The following is a 14733-nucleotide window of genomic DNA, read 5'->3' on the forward strand; positions in this document are numbered from 1 at the left end:
TTTTAAAACTTTTCTAAAAAGTCTAAGTGATACTCCCATTTTTTAAAAAGACCCCACAAAAATGCATTTGATACAAAAGCTATTAAGAAAAATAAAATAAGTATATTCCCCATATAGTTTCTGTTATACTGAAATTTTATTTTAGGACTAAATATTCCATCGTTACCATCTCCCAGGTATTTCTGCTGGATTGTTTGTAGGAATGGGATTCAACCCAGATTATCAAAACCATGCTGTTCCTTTCTCAGTGTTGGACTTGTCAAACCCAGCAGTTCTTTTAAATTCTCTCCCAAATGTTAGGAGCAGCCTATACCCAAATCCTCAAGTATGTCTGTGGCAAAGGGCAAAGCCAAGCCCCAAGGCTAATGAGCTGGTTGTAAACACGTGACTGGCACACAGCCTGGTTTTGAGGTCGGCAAGCCTCTGCAGTGCTCTAAGGCCAAGGAGGCATCTGACTGCAAAAGCAAGCTGAGGACAAATCCAAGGTGTTGGTGGTTGTTAGATGTGGTCTCTCCGCCAGCACTCTCTTATCAATAACAAAATGAGCTGCCAGTTAAAGTAGGATGCTAGGGCTTGCCTTATGAAAATCTGCCCCTCAGAGCACTGGGCTTTGGGTGAATCTGCTCTGGGTGAACAACAACAAACCTACAAACAAGCACAAAAATACCAAGCAGCAGCTAGCAAAATATGGCCTGTTGTGCTCCCCCTCCCCCACTTCCACAAAGAACCCTTCTCAAATAGACCTCAGAGAACCAGGAGGTCACAGTTTTGATTCCTGGTCAGGGCACATGCCTGGTTGTAGGCTCCCCAGTAGGGGGCGTGCAGGAGGCAGCCAATCAATGATTCTCTCTCATCATTAATGTTTCTCTCTCTCTCCCCCACACACACACCTGCCTTCCTCTCTCTCTAAAATAAAAAATTTATATATATGTATATATATATTTATTTAAACAACAGAAATTTATTTCTAAAAAAATAAAATAAAATAGACCCCAAGGAGAACAGAGTTGAAGGGAACTGAATCAAATGATGCTCTGATATGAAAAATCCCCAAGGCCTGGAGCCCTATAGTCTTGACACATCTCTTTATAGGTTCGCCAACAAGCACGTCCAGGTAAACCAGCCATGCAACCCAATTCCAAATCTCTTGTAGAACAGGGAAATGGGAGGCGAAGTCCTTGTTTTCACCATCCCCATTACACACACACACACACACAAAACAACAAAACCCAACCCCACAAAATAGTAGGAATATTGCCCGGCTGGCATAGCTCAGTGGTTGAGCATCGACCTATGAACCAGGAGGTCACAGTTCAATTCCTGGTCAGGGCACATGCCTGGGTTGTGGGCTTGATATCCAGTGTGGGGTGTGCAGGAGGCAGCTGATCAATGATTCTCTCTCATCACTGATGTTTCTATCTCTCTCTCCCTCTCTCTCTGAAATCAATAAAATTTTTTTTTTTTTTTAAATAGTAGGCATATTCTGAACATGCAAGCTTCTGGCCTTAAGAGTCACTGAACCTATGACAAGGGCCTCTCTGAACAGGATGGGACACTACAGAATAAAATGGCCCTTTTACTGGGAGGTGAAGGTAATGGAGGACCCTCAGGGCTGATTTCCCTGTAGAGAAAAAGGTTCGTTTTTCCTCTCACCATCTTCATCACTCATTAAAACAAATCTCTTAATCCAGAAAGAACAAGTGTCAGAAGTGTCAAGATTTTTAAAAGTCAAAAATTTCATGGTAGAGTTATTTCTAAAAGCAAGAACAACTCAACTCTTTCCTTTTATCATTCTTAGACACCTGGCATGGGCTGGTATGGTTCCCTGACAGTCAGGATACAATGTATTTAGGGGAAATACAGGGTGGCATTCACACCAAGCAGTTGTGGTGACTTGACTTTGAATGTCACACAGGTTGGGCACTAGGATAAGCATCAAACCAAGCTTTAAGACCATTCTTTTTTTCTTTTAGACCTCGAGTGTGATTTGGTATTGGGAAATGGGGTCAGACTGACATCTACTATTTCTCCATGGAGATATATAGCCTCAATCTGGCTGAGCGACCTTTCCCACACTGTCTCTGAGACCTGCTTTCAGTCCCTTGGCCAACTTCTCTCCTGAGACTGACAAAGGCTGACTGAAAAGTTGCTTTGGTGATGTGCACAAATTCTCTGCTGGGCCTTCCCCATTCTTGGGAAAGGCCCAGCGCTTAGGCACTACCTTCAGGTCAATGCTCTGGAGGCAAAGGGCTCCCAAGACCACTTTTCTCCCCTTCCAGTCTTTCCTTTGAGGCCCTTAGTTGGGCCAGTGCCTGGCAGAGTGAGGGCACTAGAAGCCATGGTTTTTCCCCCACACCACTTCAGTCACCTCATTTAAACTGCTGAGTCTTGATTAACTTAGCAAATTTTAATCACCAGATGGATGCACTTTAAAGTAGTTAACAGTGCTATCAATCTAAGCCACACAGCCTGACTTCAGGGGGTGTGCAAGGTGTCACATAAAGCTGTCAGACTGAGGTCCCCAGCCCCTTCAAAGAATGCTACCAATGGTACAAAAAATATCACCTACCCAGAAGGCCCCAGCTTTTCTTTGGATTCCACAAATTCTTGTCCCATCTTCATTTTCTCCCACTCTTCCTTACGTGTCTTGATTTTACGTGGGTTTATGTTACCTCGATTTGGATTATCTTTCTTTTCTTTCTATAATAAAAAGAAACAGAAAATCCTATGTAAAACATTTTCCAATGTTCTTCTCTAAAATTCCATCCACCTCCATGGATGCACACTCAAGAGATGCTTTACCTAGACAACATATAGTAACTACAGAATTTATAATAGAATTACTCTGCCACAAAAGTCAGTTAAGAGAGATGACAAGTAATGATAGCTCTGAATATCTGGGGTAGATATAAGGAAATAGTTAAAACAAAACAACCAATGAGGGTTTCTTCAGCCTGTGCAGCTGTACTAGCCCCTGGCACTCTCCTGGGCCTCCTGGCAGCCATGCTAATGGGAGTGTGAGGTTGCAACAGATAGGTCATATATGCTTACACACATCACTGGGAGTCTAAGGGGAGCATCTCCTAAAACCAGGCCTACCCCCCACCTCTACTACCCACCAGTAGTGAAGGTGTTAAACTGCTCCTGTTGCAAATCAAACACTGTAGAGTCTTGTGCTGATCTCTCAGAAATGAGCTGCAAAACTGGCAGGGAAGGGACTAGCCTAGCTTGAGTGTCCAGCAGAGTCAGGTGCAAATTGCAAGAGAAATAAATGGTGAATAGAAAAGTCAATTTCTAAAACTCAGCCTGAATATACTATTGTTAATAGTGCTGGGGGGAACAAACACAATTCTGGTGTGATTTATACTTTCATCTTGGTTGTGCTTGGAGTGGACACATTTTTTTAAGTGTTTCACCTGGCATCCAAGCAAGCAGCCACTCAGAATGATTACTTCACATAAGACTGGCTTCCTTTTTATCCCCCCTCCACAATCGTGCCTACTGATGTGTAGAACAGAGGCCCCTTTCCCCTCACCCTATGCTTTCTCTTCTCTTTCATGATATCCTTGGTGTCCTGCAGCATCTTCTCCTTCCAAAGATCAAAGAAGTACGAAGGGTCGGTGTAGAATTTGAGTGCCTCTTTCCCATCGTCCCTGGGATAGAAATGAAGACAAGTAGCTGTCAGTAGACAGATGAGCTCCTAACCAAATCCAATATTCCAAATACTTACCAGTTAGCAGTTTTCACACTCAGGAATCAAGTCATTCAAATTGATGGCATACTTCCTCTCCCATACCAGCGTTCCAATGCCCCTTCAATGCCACCTCTTTATTTATCTGGCTTTTAAAGAACCTTAGCCTTACTTTCAATTCCTGGTAGAGGAATTTGCATGGTCAGGGAAAAGAATGGGCTTAGCAGCAGGGATCCCGATTATTTCTAATGATCTGCATGGCCTCTGACATCTCCCTGAAGATATCCTAGCATATCAGAGGGGATTTCTGCCACTGGTTCCCTTTCCCTGCACCAATTACTCTGGCTCTCTAGGAAGCATTAGTGGCCTCCCACTTACCTGAAACCTGTGCACACATGTGTAGGTTCACATGTGTACGTATATACACACATCAATGTACATATGTGTGCAGCTGGTATTCCTCTGTGAAAACACATAACCACAGCACTCCACCTTCTTGCTTCCTTCTAGAATAGCTCAGCATCCACCCAGCACCCACCCCCCCAGCTCCCCATCCACAAGGGGGCCCTATTGAGAACAGATGGCCAGATGTTTTATGACCACAAGATTTAATTACCATCTCTTTGTGGCTGTGACAGAACAGAGTGAGTGACTGAGTGTTAAGGTAAGAGTTATCTGCCAGACTCAATGACCCTAGTGGAATCCTACACTTTGGCATAAGTCTCTCTCACTTTCCAGAAAGCATGTACTTAGGACATTTATTTTAACACTATTCTGAACTAAAAAGAATTGGAAAGGCAATTCTATATCCTGGCTTCCAATTCTATTACAACACACAAAAAGCATTTCCAAATCAAACACTAATGATTTTTATATTAAATCTTGTTGTGTTAGCTACACCTCCACTCATTTATGTTAAACCAAATTCAGATAACTGAAAGAATGTTAAAGAGGAAAATACCTTTATCTAAAATATAAACTTGTTTTATATTGTTTGTTTATCCTATCCTACCACACCCTATATCATATTCACTTTGATATTATCAGGTGTGTACTCCCACTGCCCAAATCCAACTAAATAATAGAGCCTGCAGAGTCAAATCTCTGCCCTACTATGATAGCTAGTCCCTTTGAAAGTCAAGGGACACACATAATTTCACACAATAATAATATACGATAGATGCCAGGTACTTTCTCAATATCTGTGTCAGAAGCTACCATGCTCCTATTCCAGGCTCCCTGGACCAGCAGGTGTCCTTCAAATCCTGCGCACTGGTACCCCCCCCCCCCCCGCCTCTGCATTCTACTTTGTAGTATACCCATGTCTCACAGAAGATATCTGCCTCCAGCTAGCTGTAATTACTTTTTACCTGTTCTAAAGATATTTATGGATGCAAGCAAGATAAATATTTGCTTTCTGTCCTGCTCAGTGGTTATTTGCAGGATAACATTACCAGACCATTAGAGGAGAAGGGCTACCTTCTTCTTTAAAGTCCAGCCACATTCCTTTCCAAGGGGACTGTTCAAAAAGTGAACAATACTCATTTGGAACAATGCCAGTCACTCCTTAAGCTTTGGAAGGACCCCCAGGGCCCAGAGCAGCCAGTCCACAAGGCTGGCCCCACTAAAACGCCCCAACATCTGGTAATCCAGTGGTTTCTGAGTACCTGGGAGCCTTGCTAGAATGTTGCCCCTGGGATGTACTATAGGACTGCCTTGTAACAAAGTCCTTTTGGTTCTATAATAACTAAATTCCTTGGATGGAATCCAAGATGGGTCTGGCTCTATCAAACTAAACTTGTGGCATACAATAATATAGCCAACTTTCAATATATGAATTTTAGAAACCAAACAATAATAAGTGACAACTGTTTATGTGGTAAATGTTAGTTTCTGCTGCCACAAGTAACTCTGGGGTAGGTAGTAAGCTTTTTAATACAATTCTCTGATGTACACAATACCTTTAAATAAAAAGACAATCTAACATTGTTAACCACAGGTCAGAAAAAGGAGGAGCTAGCCAGGTTACCTGTAAGGGCTAAGGTTGTTGAGAGGTGGAGGAGTATCACACGTGTTGTATGTTTCCAAGACAGGTACAGGGAGAGAGTTTCTGTCAAAAAGCTTCTGGTCTTGAATGGTAGAGCTTCTGAAGGCCTTTCGGGTGTTGATTCCTTGTAGTGACACTGAGAGAAGATGGAGGCATTAGAAAATGGACGCCAGGCTATTCGAGCAAACACTGAGTCACACCAGTCGGAGAGGCCTCAGCTGCTACATTTCTTGGCTGCGGCTGTCTGCAGCCAGGCTTTTTTTCTCCCCCTCTGGGGAAGCCCCACAAGGCTGTCAGCAGCCCAGCCATTTCAGACTGAACAAAATGAGGCAACACAAAGGTTTACTATGTGGCCAGATCTAGCAGGCCTCTCCTGAGGAGGAATGAATCTTCCAAGTACTTTTATGGTAGCAAAGTAAGATTGGGGGAGGGGGAATCTGAGAAAGGGAATTGGGGGAATGGGAGAGAGGGAGTGTGTGGGAGTGTGGTAGAGCTAAAAAGATTTCTCTATACCACCCAAGCTTGTGCTACTTCAAAGCAGAACTCCATAGGTTTCTGTGATTTCTCCTCTCACTTTTTTACAAATCAGGAAAAAAATTATAAGAAACTGCTCAGCAGAGCCTGCAAATGCTGAGCTCAGCTTCCTTACCTTCTTCTTCCTTGGGATCCAGCTGAGTGACTTTAACTTGTAGGCGGTCAATCCTCTCAGCAAGGGAGCTTACCCGAGAGGCAAAGGTATTTGCCTGAGTAAAGAGCTCTCCAAAAATGTCCTCTGCATATTTACCTGCACGAACAAAGAAACCAACTCATTAGTGCATAAAAGTGACATAAATGGTCAGAAAAACTGGCTACTAAAGACCATATTCCCCACCTCCGAAATAGCCTTCCCTCCCTCAAGATTGTTTGGGTTATATGCAGATGGTTGCTCCTGGAGACAGAGACATAGCCTCCATAGCGGGGCACTCTGCATATGTTCTACAACTGAGTCTTCTTGGCAAACTATGAACAGTCACAAAACGCAAAGCAATCTGAATAAAACTGAAAGGTATGATACAAAAAATGAATCCTGGAAGGGTAGACAATATGTCTACACCTTTGCCTATAGCCTTTAACCCGTTGCTACTCTGTAAAAGCACCTTGTAAATGGTTCTTGAAAACAGACGGGAAGTTAGGACCTTCTAGGTGTCTACAATTAACATGAAAAACAAGACATTACATCCTCAGTGGAGCCTCAAAAGTATATTGAACAATCATGATGAGTAGCGCTATCTTCGAGGAGCCTTGAACTCACCAGCAGCTCACAGCAGAGACTTACAACTTCTTTTAAGGGGTGAAAAGCTTATTCTATGTTTTATAACTTACAGTTCTGAAAGTCTTTGCTCTAGGTTATAATCCTTCAAATCCACATCTCAGGGAAAAAGTGAAAAGCTAAAACTTTCAAGCCCTCCATGAAAAAAACAGCATACCAGTGGTCTCTTTCCACAATGTCTTGTTTTTAGAAAAAGAAAAGAGTTCCATCAATTTCTGTACTTTCAACCCTGGAATGCAAGGAGAATTTGCAGCCAAAGAAACATAAGAGCAATTTGATGCTACCTTCATATTGTCACTCCAAGCCACAAAGCACATTCTTGCTAGGAATGAAAAGTGGTGCATATAAACAAATACACCATCTGAGTTTCTTATTTGCACTGTGAAGGCAGGCATAAGCGACCATGTTCAACCAAAAGAAAGATAATTTCTTTGAGAACTATTCAAAATGGACTCTGGCCCTAACCGGTTTGGCTCAGTGGATAGAGCGTCGGCCTGCGGACTGAAGGGTGCCAGGTTTGATTCCGGTCAAGGGCATGTACCTGGGTTGCAGGCACATCCCCAGTAGGGGGCGTGCAGGAGGCAGCTGATCGATGTCTCTCTCTCAACGATGTTTCTAACTCTCTATCCCTCTCTCTTCCTCTCTGTAAAAAATCAATAAAATATATTTTTAAAAAATGGACTCTGATTTTTAGGTTCTAAAGTTCATTTATGCTTAGTCCACACTTGGGGGTCGGGGGTTAGTCCAAAACTGCACCTTCAGGGTGAACTGTAGTTCACCTTCCCAGTGTAACCTGGCGAGTAAGGATGAGACTAATCAACTGCATATTTTGAATTGCCGGTAAATTTAGTCAATAAGGAGTTTCTAATCAAGGAAAGGAGCAAGTCTTTGCATACTGAACGGTTTTGTGATCTAAACAGCTATGGGGAGCTCCTGGGCTCAAAGGACTCAAACTGGCTGACAAGCTCAAACCACACTGTATCCTGCTCATCCAGGTAACAGAAAATTGTGAGTGGAAGGCTAAAGCAGAGAAACATGCAACATTATGAGTGGAAAATAAACCAGGCTCAAAAATATTTGTTGTCCATCCAGCTGTTCTGGAGGAAAAGAAAACCCCAAATTAACTTATCTTTAGGTCACCATGAGAGTACCTAGGATTTCCTGCTCTTCAGTGAAGGGAGCAGTGATAGAGAGAGTAGAGGGTTACTGTGTGGCACAGTGGTTTTCAAGATAAAAATCTTACAAAGAAACCCAACATATAAAAATGGCAACACTGAGAATGCTATTTGAAGAGAAAGTGAGGTGGTGTGAAGGCTCCCCCCGTCACATCCCATCAGGCCCAACGTATGCTTAGAGCTACAAGATGATACATGGAAGCAGTAGCCTTCAAACCAGAAAATTTAAGTCTCAGTTTCTTTCTGTTTACACCTGTGCACTCTTCAGCAAATCACAATCTCTCCGCTTCAGTTTCCTCATCTGTAAAACAGGGCTAACTGTATCTACCTCACCAAGTTGTCATAGGATTAAATGTAAGTTGTTACAATGAGATTCTTCCTTATATTACTCAACCATATCAGATGACTTTTAAGAGTGTGAATATCTAAAAGTCTTGTTGTATGCTTAGAAGAAATTTTAAATATAATTCCAGTCAGTAATTTGATAGTCCCTATTCTTCAAGTACTAAAAATTACTTCACCTGTAGGAGAAAACCAGAGTGCCTTGTTCAGAGTTACATTTCACTCATTCAGATTACCAAGATAGACCCACTATCACATCGGGACATTCATAATGAACATCACGTTTTGCAAATCAGTCATCATTTTTCTCCCTTTGCAGAACTCTTCAAACTAAATATTACATGGAGTTGGAACAGGTAAAACTGAGTTTTTTAAAATGTGAAGCTACTCTTGTTGAAGCCTGAGTGGGACTCTTGAAGCACCTCCCTCTCCAAATGGCATGACCCCAGTACACTTGGTTATTAAAGTCAACATCATAGCATTTCTTAATGACCCAAATGGGGGCGGCACTCGCCTGGGTGGTCAAAAGTGCTGGCTGGCTGTGCCTTTATTTCCTAAGATATGGCAACCTAATATGGGAAATACCAATCTCACTGCACTAAGGGAAAATACAAATTCTGGATATGCTATCACAAAGCAACCCACAGCTATGGAATTTTTAGTTTTGTGCTTTATCCATTCCATAATCACACTTTCCCTACTAGACTGAGCACTTCTGGCTACAGTACAATACATGAGGCCAAGATCATGAGCTTGAAGCACATGAGAGTCCACTCCTGCGTCCCTTTCTGCTAGGTGAAATCCCAGCACCTTCCAAGGTCTGGTTTAAATGTAACCTCTTCTATGTAGCCTTCCTTGACCCTGCCTATCCCCAACTGTGTGCCCACTCCCTATAGGTAGTCTTCCTTCCTTCCTTCCTTCCTTCCTTCCTTCCTTCCTTCCTTCCTTCCTTCCTTCCTTCCTTCCTCCCTCCCTCCCTCCCTCCCTTCCTCCCCCCCTCCCTCCCTCCCTCCCTCCCTCCCTCCCTCCCTCCTCCCTCCCTCCTTCCTTTCTTGTATTCACTGTGCACCAACAGCATGAGATGGTGAAGAGAATACAGGTATGAATCACTCAACAAACATTTACTGAGCTTCTACTGGGTGCCAAGTACTATGTAAGACAGACACTGACTGGGGGTCAAGGACGAACAACACATGATTTCTGCCTTCAAAGAACTTTTAAGATATATAATTTTCAATCTAATGTGATAGGTAATAATACAGGCATGTAATTGGAGCTCAGAGGAGCATTTAGTCCAATTTAGAGGAGGAGATCCCTGAGCTGGGCCTTCAAAGATCAGCTATAAGGATGGCAAGGGCTCTCCAGGTAGGGGAAACAGCAAGGGGACTGTATGAAGGTATGAGAGTATGCTCTAAGACAGTGGTCGGCAAACTCATTAGTCAACAGAGTGGCAAACCGTGGCTCGCGAGCCGCATGTGACTCGCGAGCCGCAGTTTGCTGACCACTGCTCTAAGAGGAACTACAAGGAGTTGATAATTCATTCTTTCTTCCTCCCTTTATGCCCCCCTCTTTTTTCCTTTTAAATCCTTCAGAAAGACTATAACATGGGAGAAGATGGACTGCAGAAAATGAGGCTGGAAAGGAAAGCAGGTCTTGAAGAGTCTTGAATGACAACAGACCAAGGAACTTTTTAGGTAATTCCATAGTGAGGCACAGGGGAGATAAATAGTTAACATTTGTACTCCTAGTTTAAAAACACTTTTTATGATGATTCCAACAGGAAATGGTACCATCTCTTTCTTTTTCAAAAGAAACAAAGAAATTGCTAGAAGGCCTGTCCATAGGTAGGTGCTATAGAGGGAGCTGTACAATAGAACAAACACCAGAATTTGTCCAACAACATTTTTTTCCTTAACAAAATTCCATATTATCATTCCAACACAGACAATAGACTGAGCGATGAGCAAATTAGTTGTGAGCATATGAGGAAGCTGTTTATATTTCTTACTCAAAAGTAGAATAGCTAGAGACCTGATCAAGGAAACCAGGCTGATAATACTTATATCAAAACTAACATTCTTGCCGAAACCGGTTTGGCTCAGTGGATAGAGCGTCGGCCTGCGGACTGAAGGGTCCCGGGTTCGATTCTGGTCAAGGGCATGTACCTTGGTTGCGGGCACATCCCCAGTGGGAGGTGTGCAGGAGGCAGCTGATCGATGTTTCTCTCTCATCGATGTTTCTAGCTTTCCATCCCTCTCCCTTCCTCTCTGTAAAATATCAATTAAAAAAACAAAAACAAAAAAAAAACACCTAACATTCAGGATGGCATATGCCAACGGCTTAGGGTCCATTGAGGGAAAGGTCAACAACCAGGCAGAAATGTACATGATTGGCACAGATACAAATGTGCTTATTACCATCCCTGAGGTTATAATCTCTACTTCCATGTTGAACTGTGTTGCAAAGATAGCCACTCCTGGTGCTACAGGAAAGACACCATACAAAAATGCATAATTCGATAAACTTGTATGGTTTACTACACTGTCGCCCTTGTCCAAGACTTCCACCATTTCTCTGCACAGAAGTGGCAGCACCAGGCTGAAGTTTAGCAAGTCAGCATCCAATTATATCCTGGGAAAGCTACTGATTGGTACAGGTACCCATAGCTGAAGTAGGAGCTGCTACGCTGGCAGCCCCCGGGCCGCGAGGAGAAGGGAGTCGGTGCTCGTGGAGGGGCCAAGCAGGGAGGAAATCACCGTCATCTCCTACGCACAGCGCCCCTCACAGAGAGCTGCCGGCTGTAGGAGCTCAGTCCCGTTCCATGAAAAAGTCTAAAAATGCTTTTTAAATTACAAGTTAACACAGCCTTAACTTTTAAAAATTCAAACAACTCAGAATTATAAAAGTAAAAAGCGATATTTGCACTTTGGGTAGACGACTGTGGCAGGGTATAGGCTTAAGATTTTTAGGTGTATGGATTGAGGGGTTGATCAGAGAAAGGGAAGCCAGAAGGAGGCTAGGGCAATAGTTGAGGTGAGAGTCAACAAAGGTCTGAACCAAGGCCCTACTGGCAGAGACAGTGCAGGGGACTGAGATGAGAAATCCTTGATGAGCAGCGATATCTTCAAGGAGCCTTGAACTTAGCAACTCACAGCAAAGACTGACTTGCCTCTTACTGGCTGCTGTCTCTCTAGGCAAGTTATCTTACTTTTCTGAGCCTTCATACCTTCATCTGAAAAAACAGAAATATCTATTTTTACAGGATTATTGAGAAGATTAAATGAGATAATCTATGTCAAGATCCTATTAAAACATGGCATAAAGTAGGCAGTCAACAAATATGAGTTCCCTTCTCATCCTCTCCCCATTCTCCCCTTAAGGTTTATTTATTTCTGTCTCCTCTGATAGATTATAAGCTCCTGGAAGGCAGAGACCATTTCTTTTCTTTTAAAAAAATATATTTTTTTATTGATTTCAGAGAGGAAAAGAGACAGAAACATCAATGATGAGAGAGAATCACTGACTGGCTGCCTCCTGCATGCCCCCTACTGAGGATCAAACCCAAACTCAGGCATGTGCCCTTGACCAGAATTGAACCCAGGACCCGTCAGTCTGCAGACCGACACTTTATCCACTGAGCCAAACCGGCTAGGGCCAGAGACCATTTCTTATTGCTGTATGCCCTCAGCACTGAATATAAAGTATGTTCAATAGATGTTTATAGGATGAATAAAAGGTCATTAGCTCCACGATGTAAGGAAATCCTGTTTCTGTAGGCACAAGCTGATCCTGGCCCTCAGATCAGCTTCCTTAAGATAGGAGTGGTCTGATCTCAGATGAGAGAGTGAGCAATGGCATCCATCAACACTACCCTGAAAAAACACCTGAGAGAGAGCATAGCTCCTGCTGAGTGAGAATAAGCAGCAACATTAGCTAGATGTCCTTTGTCCTATGAAGAAGGAACCCGTGTGTGATTGCCTTCTACCCATTTGGCCTTCTCAGGGGGACAGAAGCAGAAATGATGCTTTTAAGAAGCAGTGAGGCACTCTGCAGCTTTCATGCGCTTCCTTGTCAGCTGCACTGCTGTTGCACTGCTGTCAACATTCCTTTGTGTAAGACAGGCATCGACAGGGTTTCGTTTCCTCGTGACGCCCATCCAGGTTTCCCTAAGTCCTGGATCAACCGAGATAGCCTCTGAGCTAGGTGAAGGCTTAGGAATCTCAGACCCCATATATCACCTGGTCACTGAGCTCTGTCTCCTCAGGCCCCTGTTTTAAAGGCAGGGTCTATTACTATCTGGGGGAATGCAGGCTTTCTATTCCACTGCCTTTACTAAGGACAGTGATTCAACAGGAGGGGTGAATGTCTGAAATAATTCACACCAAGATGCCTTGCTAAGGAAGATCACTAAAATACCATTTTGATGGAGGTTCTTATGGGGAGCTGGAGTGGCACTACACAAATGCACAGCCTATCCAAGCATCTGCCCTTCCCATACCTCAGCTTAGCAAACAAAGTCAGCTTGATTCAGAATGAAATCCAAACCACATGTATGTACCCCACCCAAGACAGTCTCATTCATTCTTGCCAATTAAAAAAAAAAAAAAAGATACAGTTGAGCTGGCTTTCCCTCAGCTCCAGACTGGACTACACCCTCCCCCCATCCTCCTCCTAGAGAAGAATGGCTCCAGCTACAATTTGTGTCACTGTGTGTTCACGTAGCTTGCAAAATTCCCAATACCCCAGAGATTGCAGAAGTAATTTGTACCCTGAACTTGGACCTGGGGGCTTGCAGCACAATTAAATGTGTACCAGGGTAGACAAGTCAGCCAAAATCTCTCTGAGTGCATGTTTGCTTTACTCCTCTTTGGGAAAAAGGGGGGGTGGGGGATGTCGGGTAGATGTGACTATTGGCACATTTGAGGCTTCAACGAAGTCAGGCTACATTGAACAGTTCGTGCAATCACAGGCACATTCCCCAACCCAAGATACTGTTCTGTGAACCTCCCACTTTACACACACAGAATTCTGCTCTGTCATTCCATCTGCAGTTTCTGCTGCAGCCCTTCCTGCCACCCTTCCTACAGATTTCTTTAGAAACAGGTGGAGAGGGAGATGGAGGGAACCTAGAGGGTGGTGGCAGATGAAGAAAGGGTTGAGGGGAAGAGTCTGTACCAAAAAGCAGCCTCTCTTTGGGGAGAGGGGGGTGGGATACGTTTTTGCATTACCTAGGGAAGGCAGATGGGGGAGAAATAGTTACACAGGAGGGGAAGGAAACTAAATAAAGAGCACCAACGACCCCTGAGGGCAAAGCACAGGCTCTCTGCGGCACTCACTCAGGCTGCCCAGCTGTCGGATGACATTTGCCAGGGTGATGTTGGTCACGCATTCCAGCTCGCTTCTAACACTAGGCAACGTCTGACGGCACAGGTGCCTTGGCTCGATGTTCCTCGTTACTAACGGCATGGTGGACCTGCTTCAGGCAATGTTCTGAATGATGAAAAACAACCTAAAAAAGAAATAACAGGAAAGTATTACTCAACCACAAATTCCAGGCACACTAGGACTGTGTAAGTCTTTTTGTCTTGCTCTGATCTAAAACAGCTTTAAAAAATCTTCTCTCTCCCTATCTTTTTTTTTTTTTTTAAGAACCCCCTCAGCACCTCCCCCAACCACCACCTTTTTAAGGTTTGGTAAAGGATTGCTGGGTAAGTACAGAAATTCTGCACTGGTGACTGCTGGCTGGGGTACTACAGACAGCATAAAAAACCTAAAAACCTTAGAACAACTATGCTCGACCAACAAGAATCTCCAGAGGCGCCCTGACCAGTTTGGCTCAGTGGATAGAGAGTCAGCCTGCGGACTGAAGGGTCCCAGGTTTGATTCTGGTTGGGGGCATGTACCTTGGTTGCGGGCACATCCCCATTAGGGGGTGTGCAGGAGGCAGCTCATCGATGTTTCTCTCTCATTGATGTTTCTAACTCTCTATCCCTCTCCCTTCCTCTCTGTAAAAAAAATCAATAAAATATATTAAAAAAAAAAAAAAAAACGAATCTCCAGAGGCAAGGAGTTATGGTCAGAAAACAGCCCATTTAGCAGATCCTAGAAGGTACAGATCCTATTCTTGGGGTGTCCAGGGCAGATCAGATTCCAGATGATCAATTATAAG

General features: G+C 43.6%; 1 protein-coding gene across 4 annotated transcripts in view; it reads right to left on the reverse strand.

Moving 5' to 3' along the window:
* Positions 1-14733, reverse strand: part of WASF2 (WASP family member 2) — a 70207-nt gene that overhangs the window by 4454 nt on the left and 51020 nt on the right. For all 4 annotated transcript variants that reach the window (XM_080657837.1, XM_080657839.1, XM_080657840.1 and 1 more), the window contains 5 exons: positions 13901-14073; positions 6388-6522; positions 5721-5874; positions 3536-3653; positions 2570-2700 (listed from right to left, as the gene is read on the reverse strand). In XM_080657837.1, coding sequence (XP_080513963.1) covers positions 2570-2700; positions 3536-3653; positions 5721-5874; positions 6388-6522; positions 13901-14030 — 668 coding nt within the window. In that variant the 5' untranslated portion in view covers positions 14031-14073. The remainder of the gene's footprint in view (positions 1-2569; positions 2701-3535; positions 3654-5720; positions 5875-6387; positions 6523-13900; positions 14074-14733) is intronic.

Source organism: Plecotus auritus (assembly GCF_963455305.1).
Source record: "Plecotus auritus genome assembly, chromosome: 2".
In the NCBI taxonomy this organism is placed as follows: domain Eukaryota; kingdom Metazoa; phylum Chordata; class Mammalia; order Chiroptera; family Vespertilionidae; genus Plecotus; species Plecotus auritus.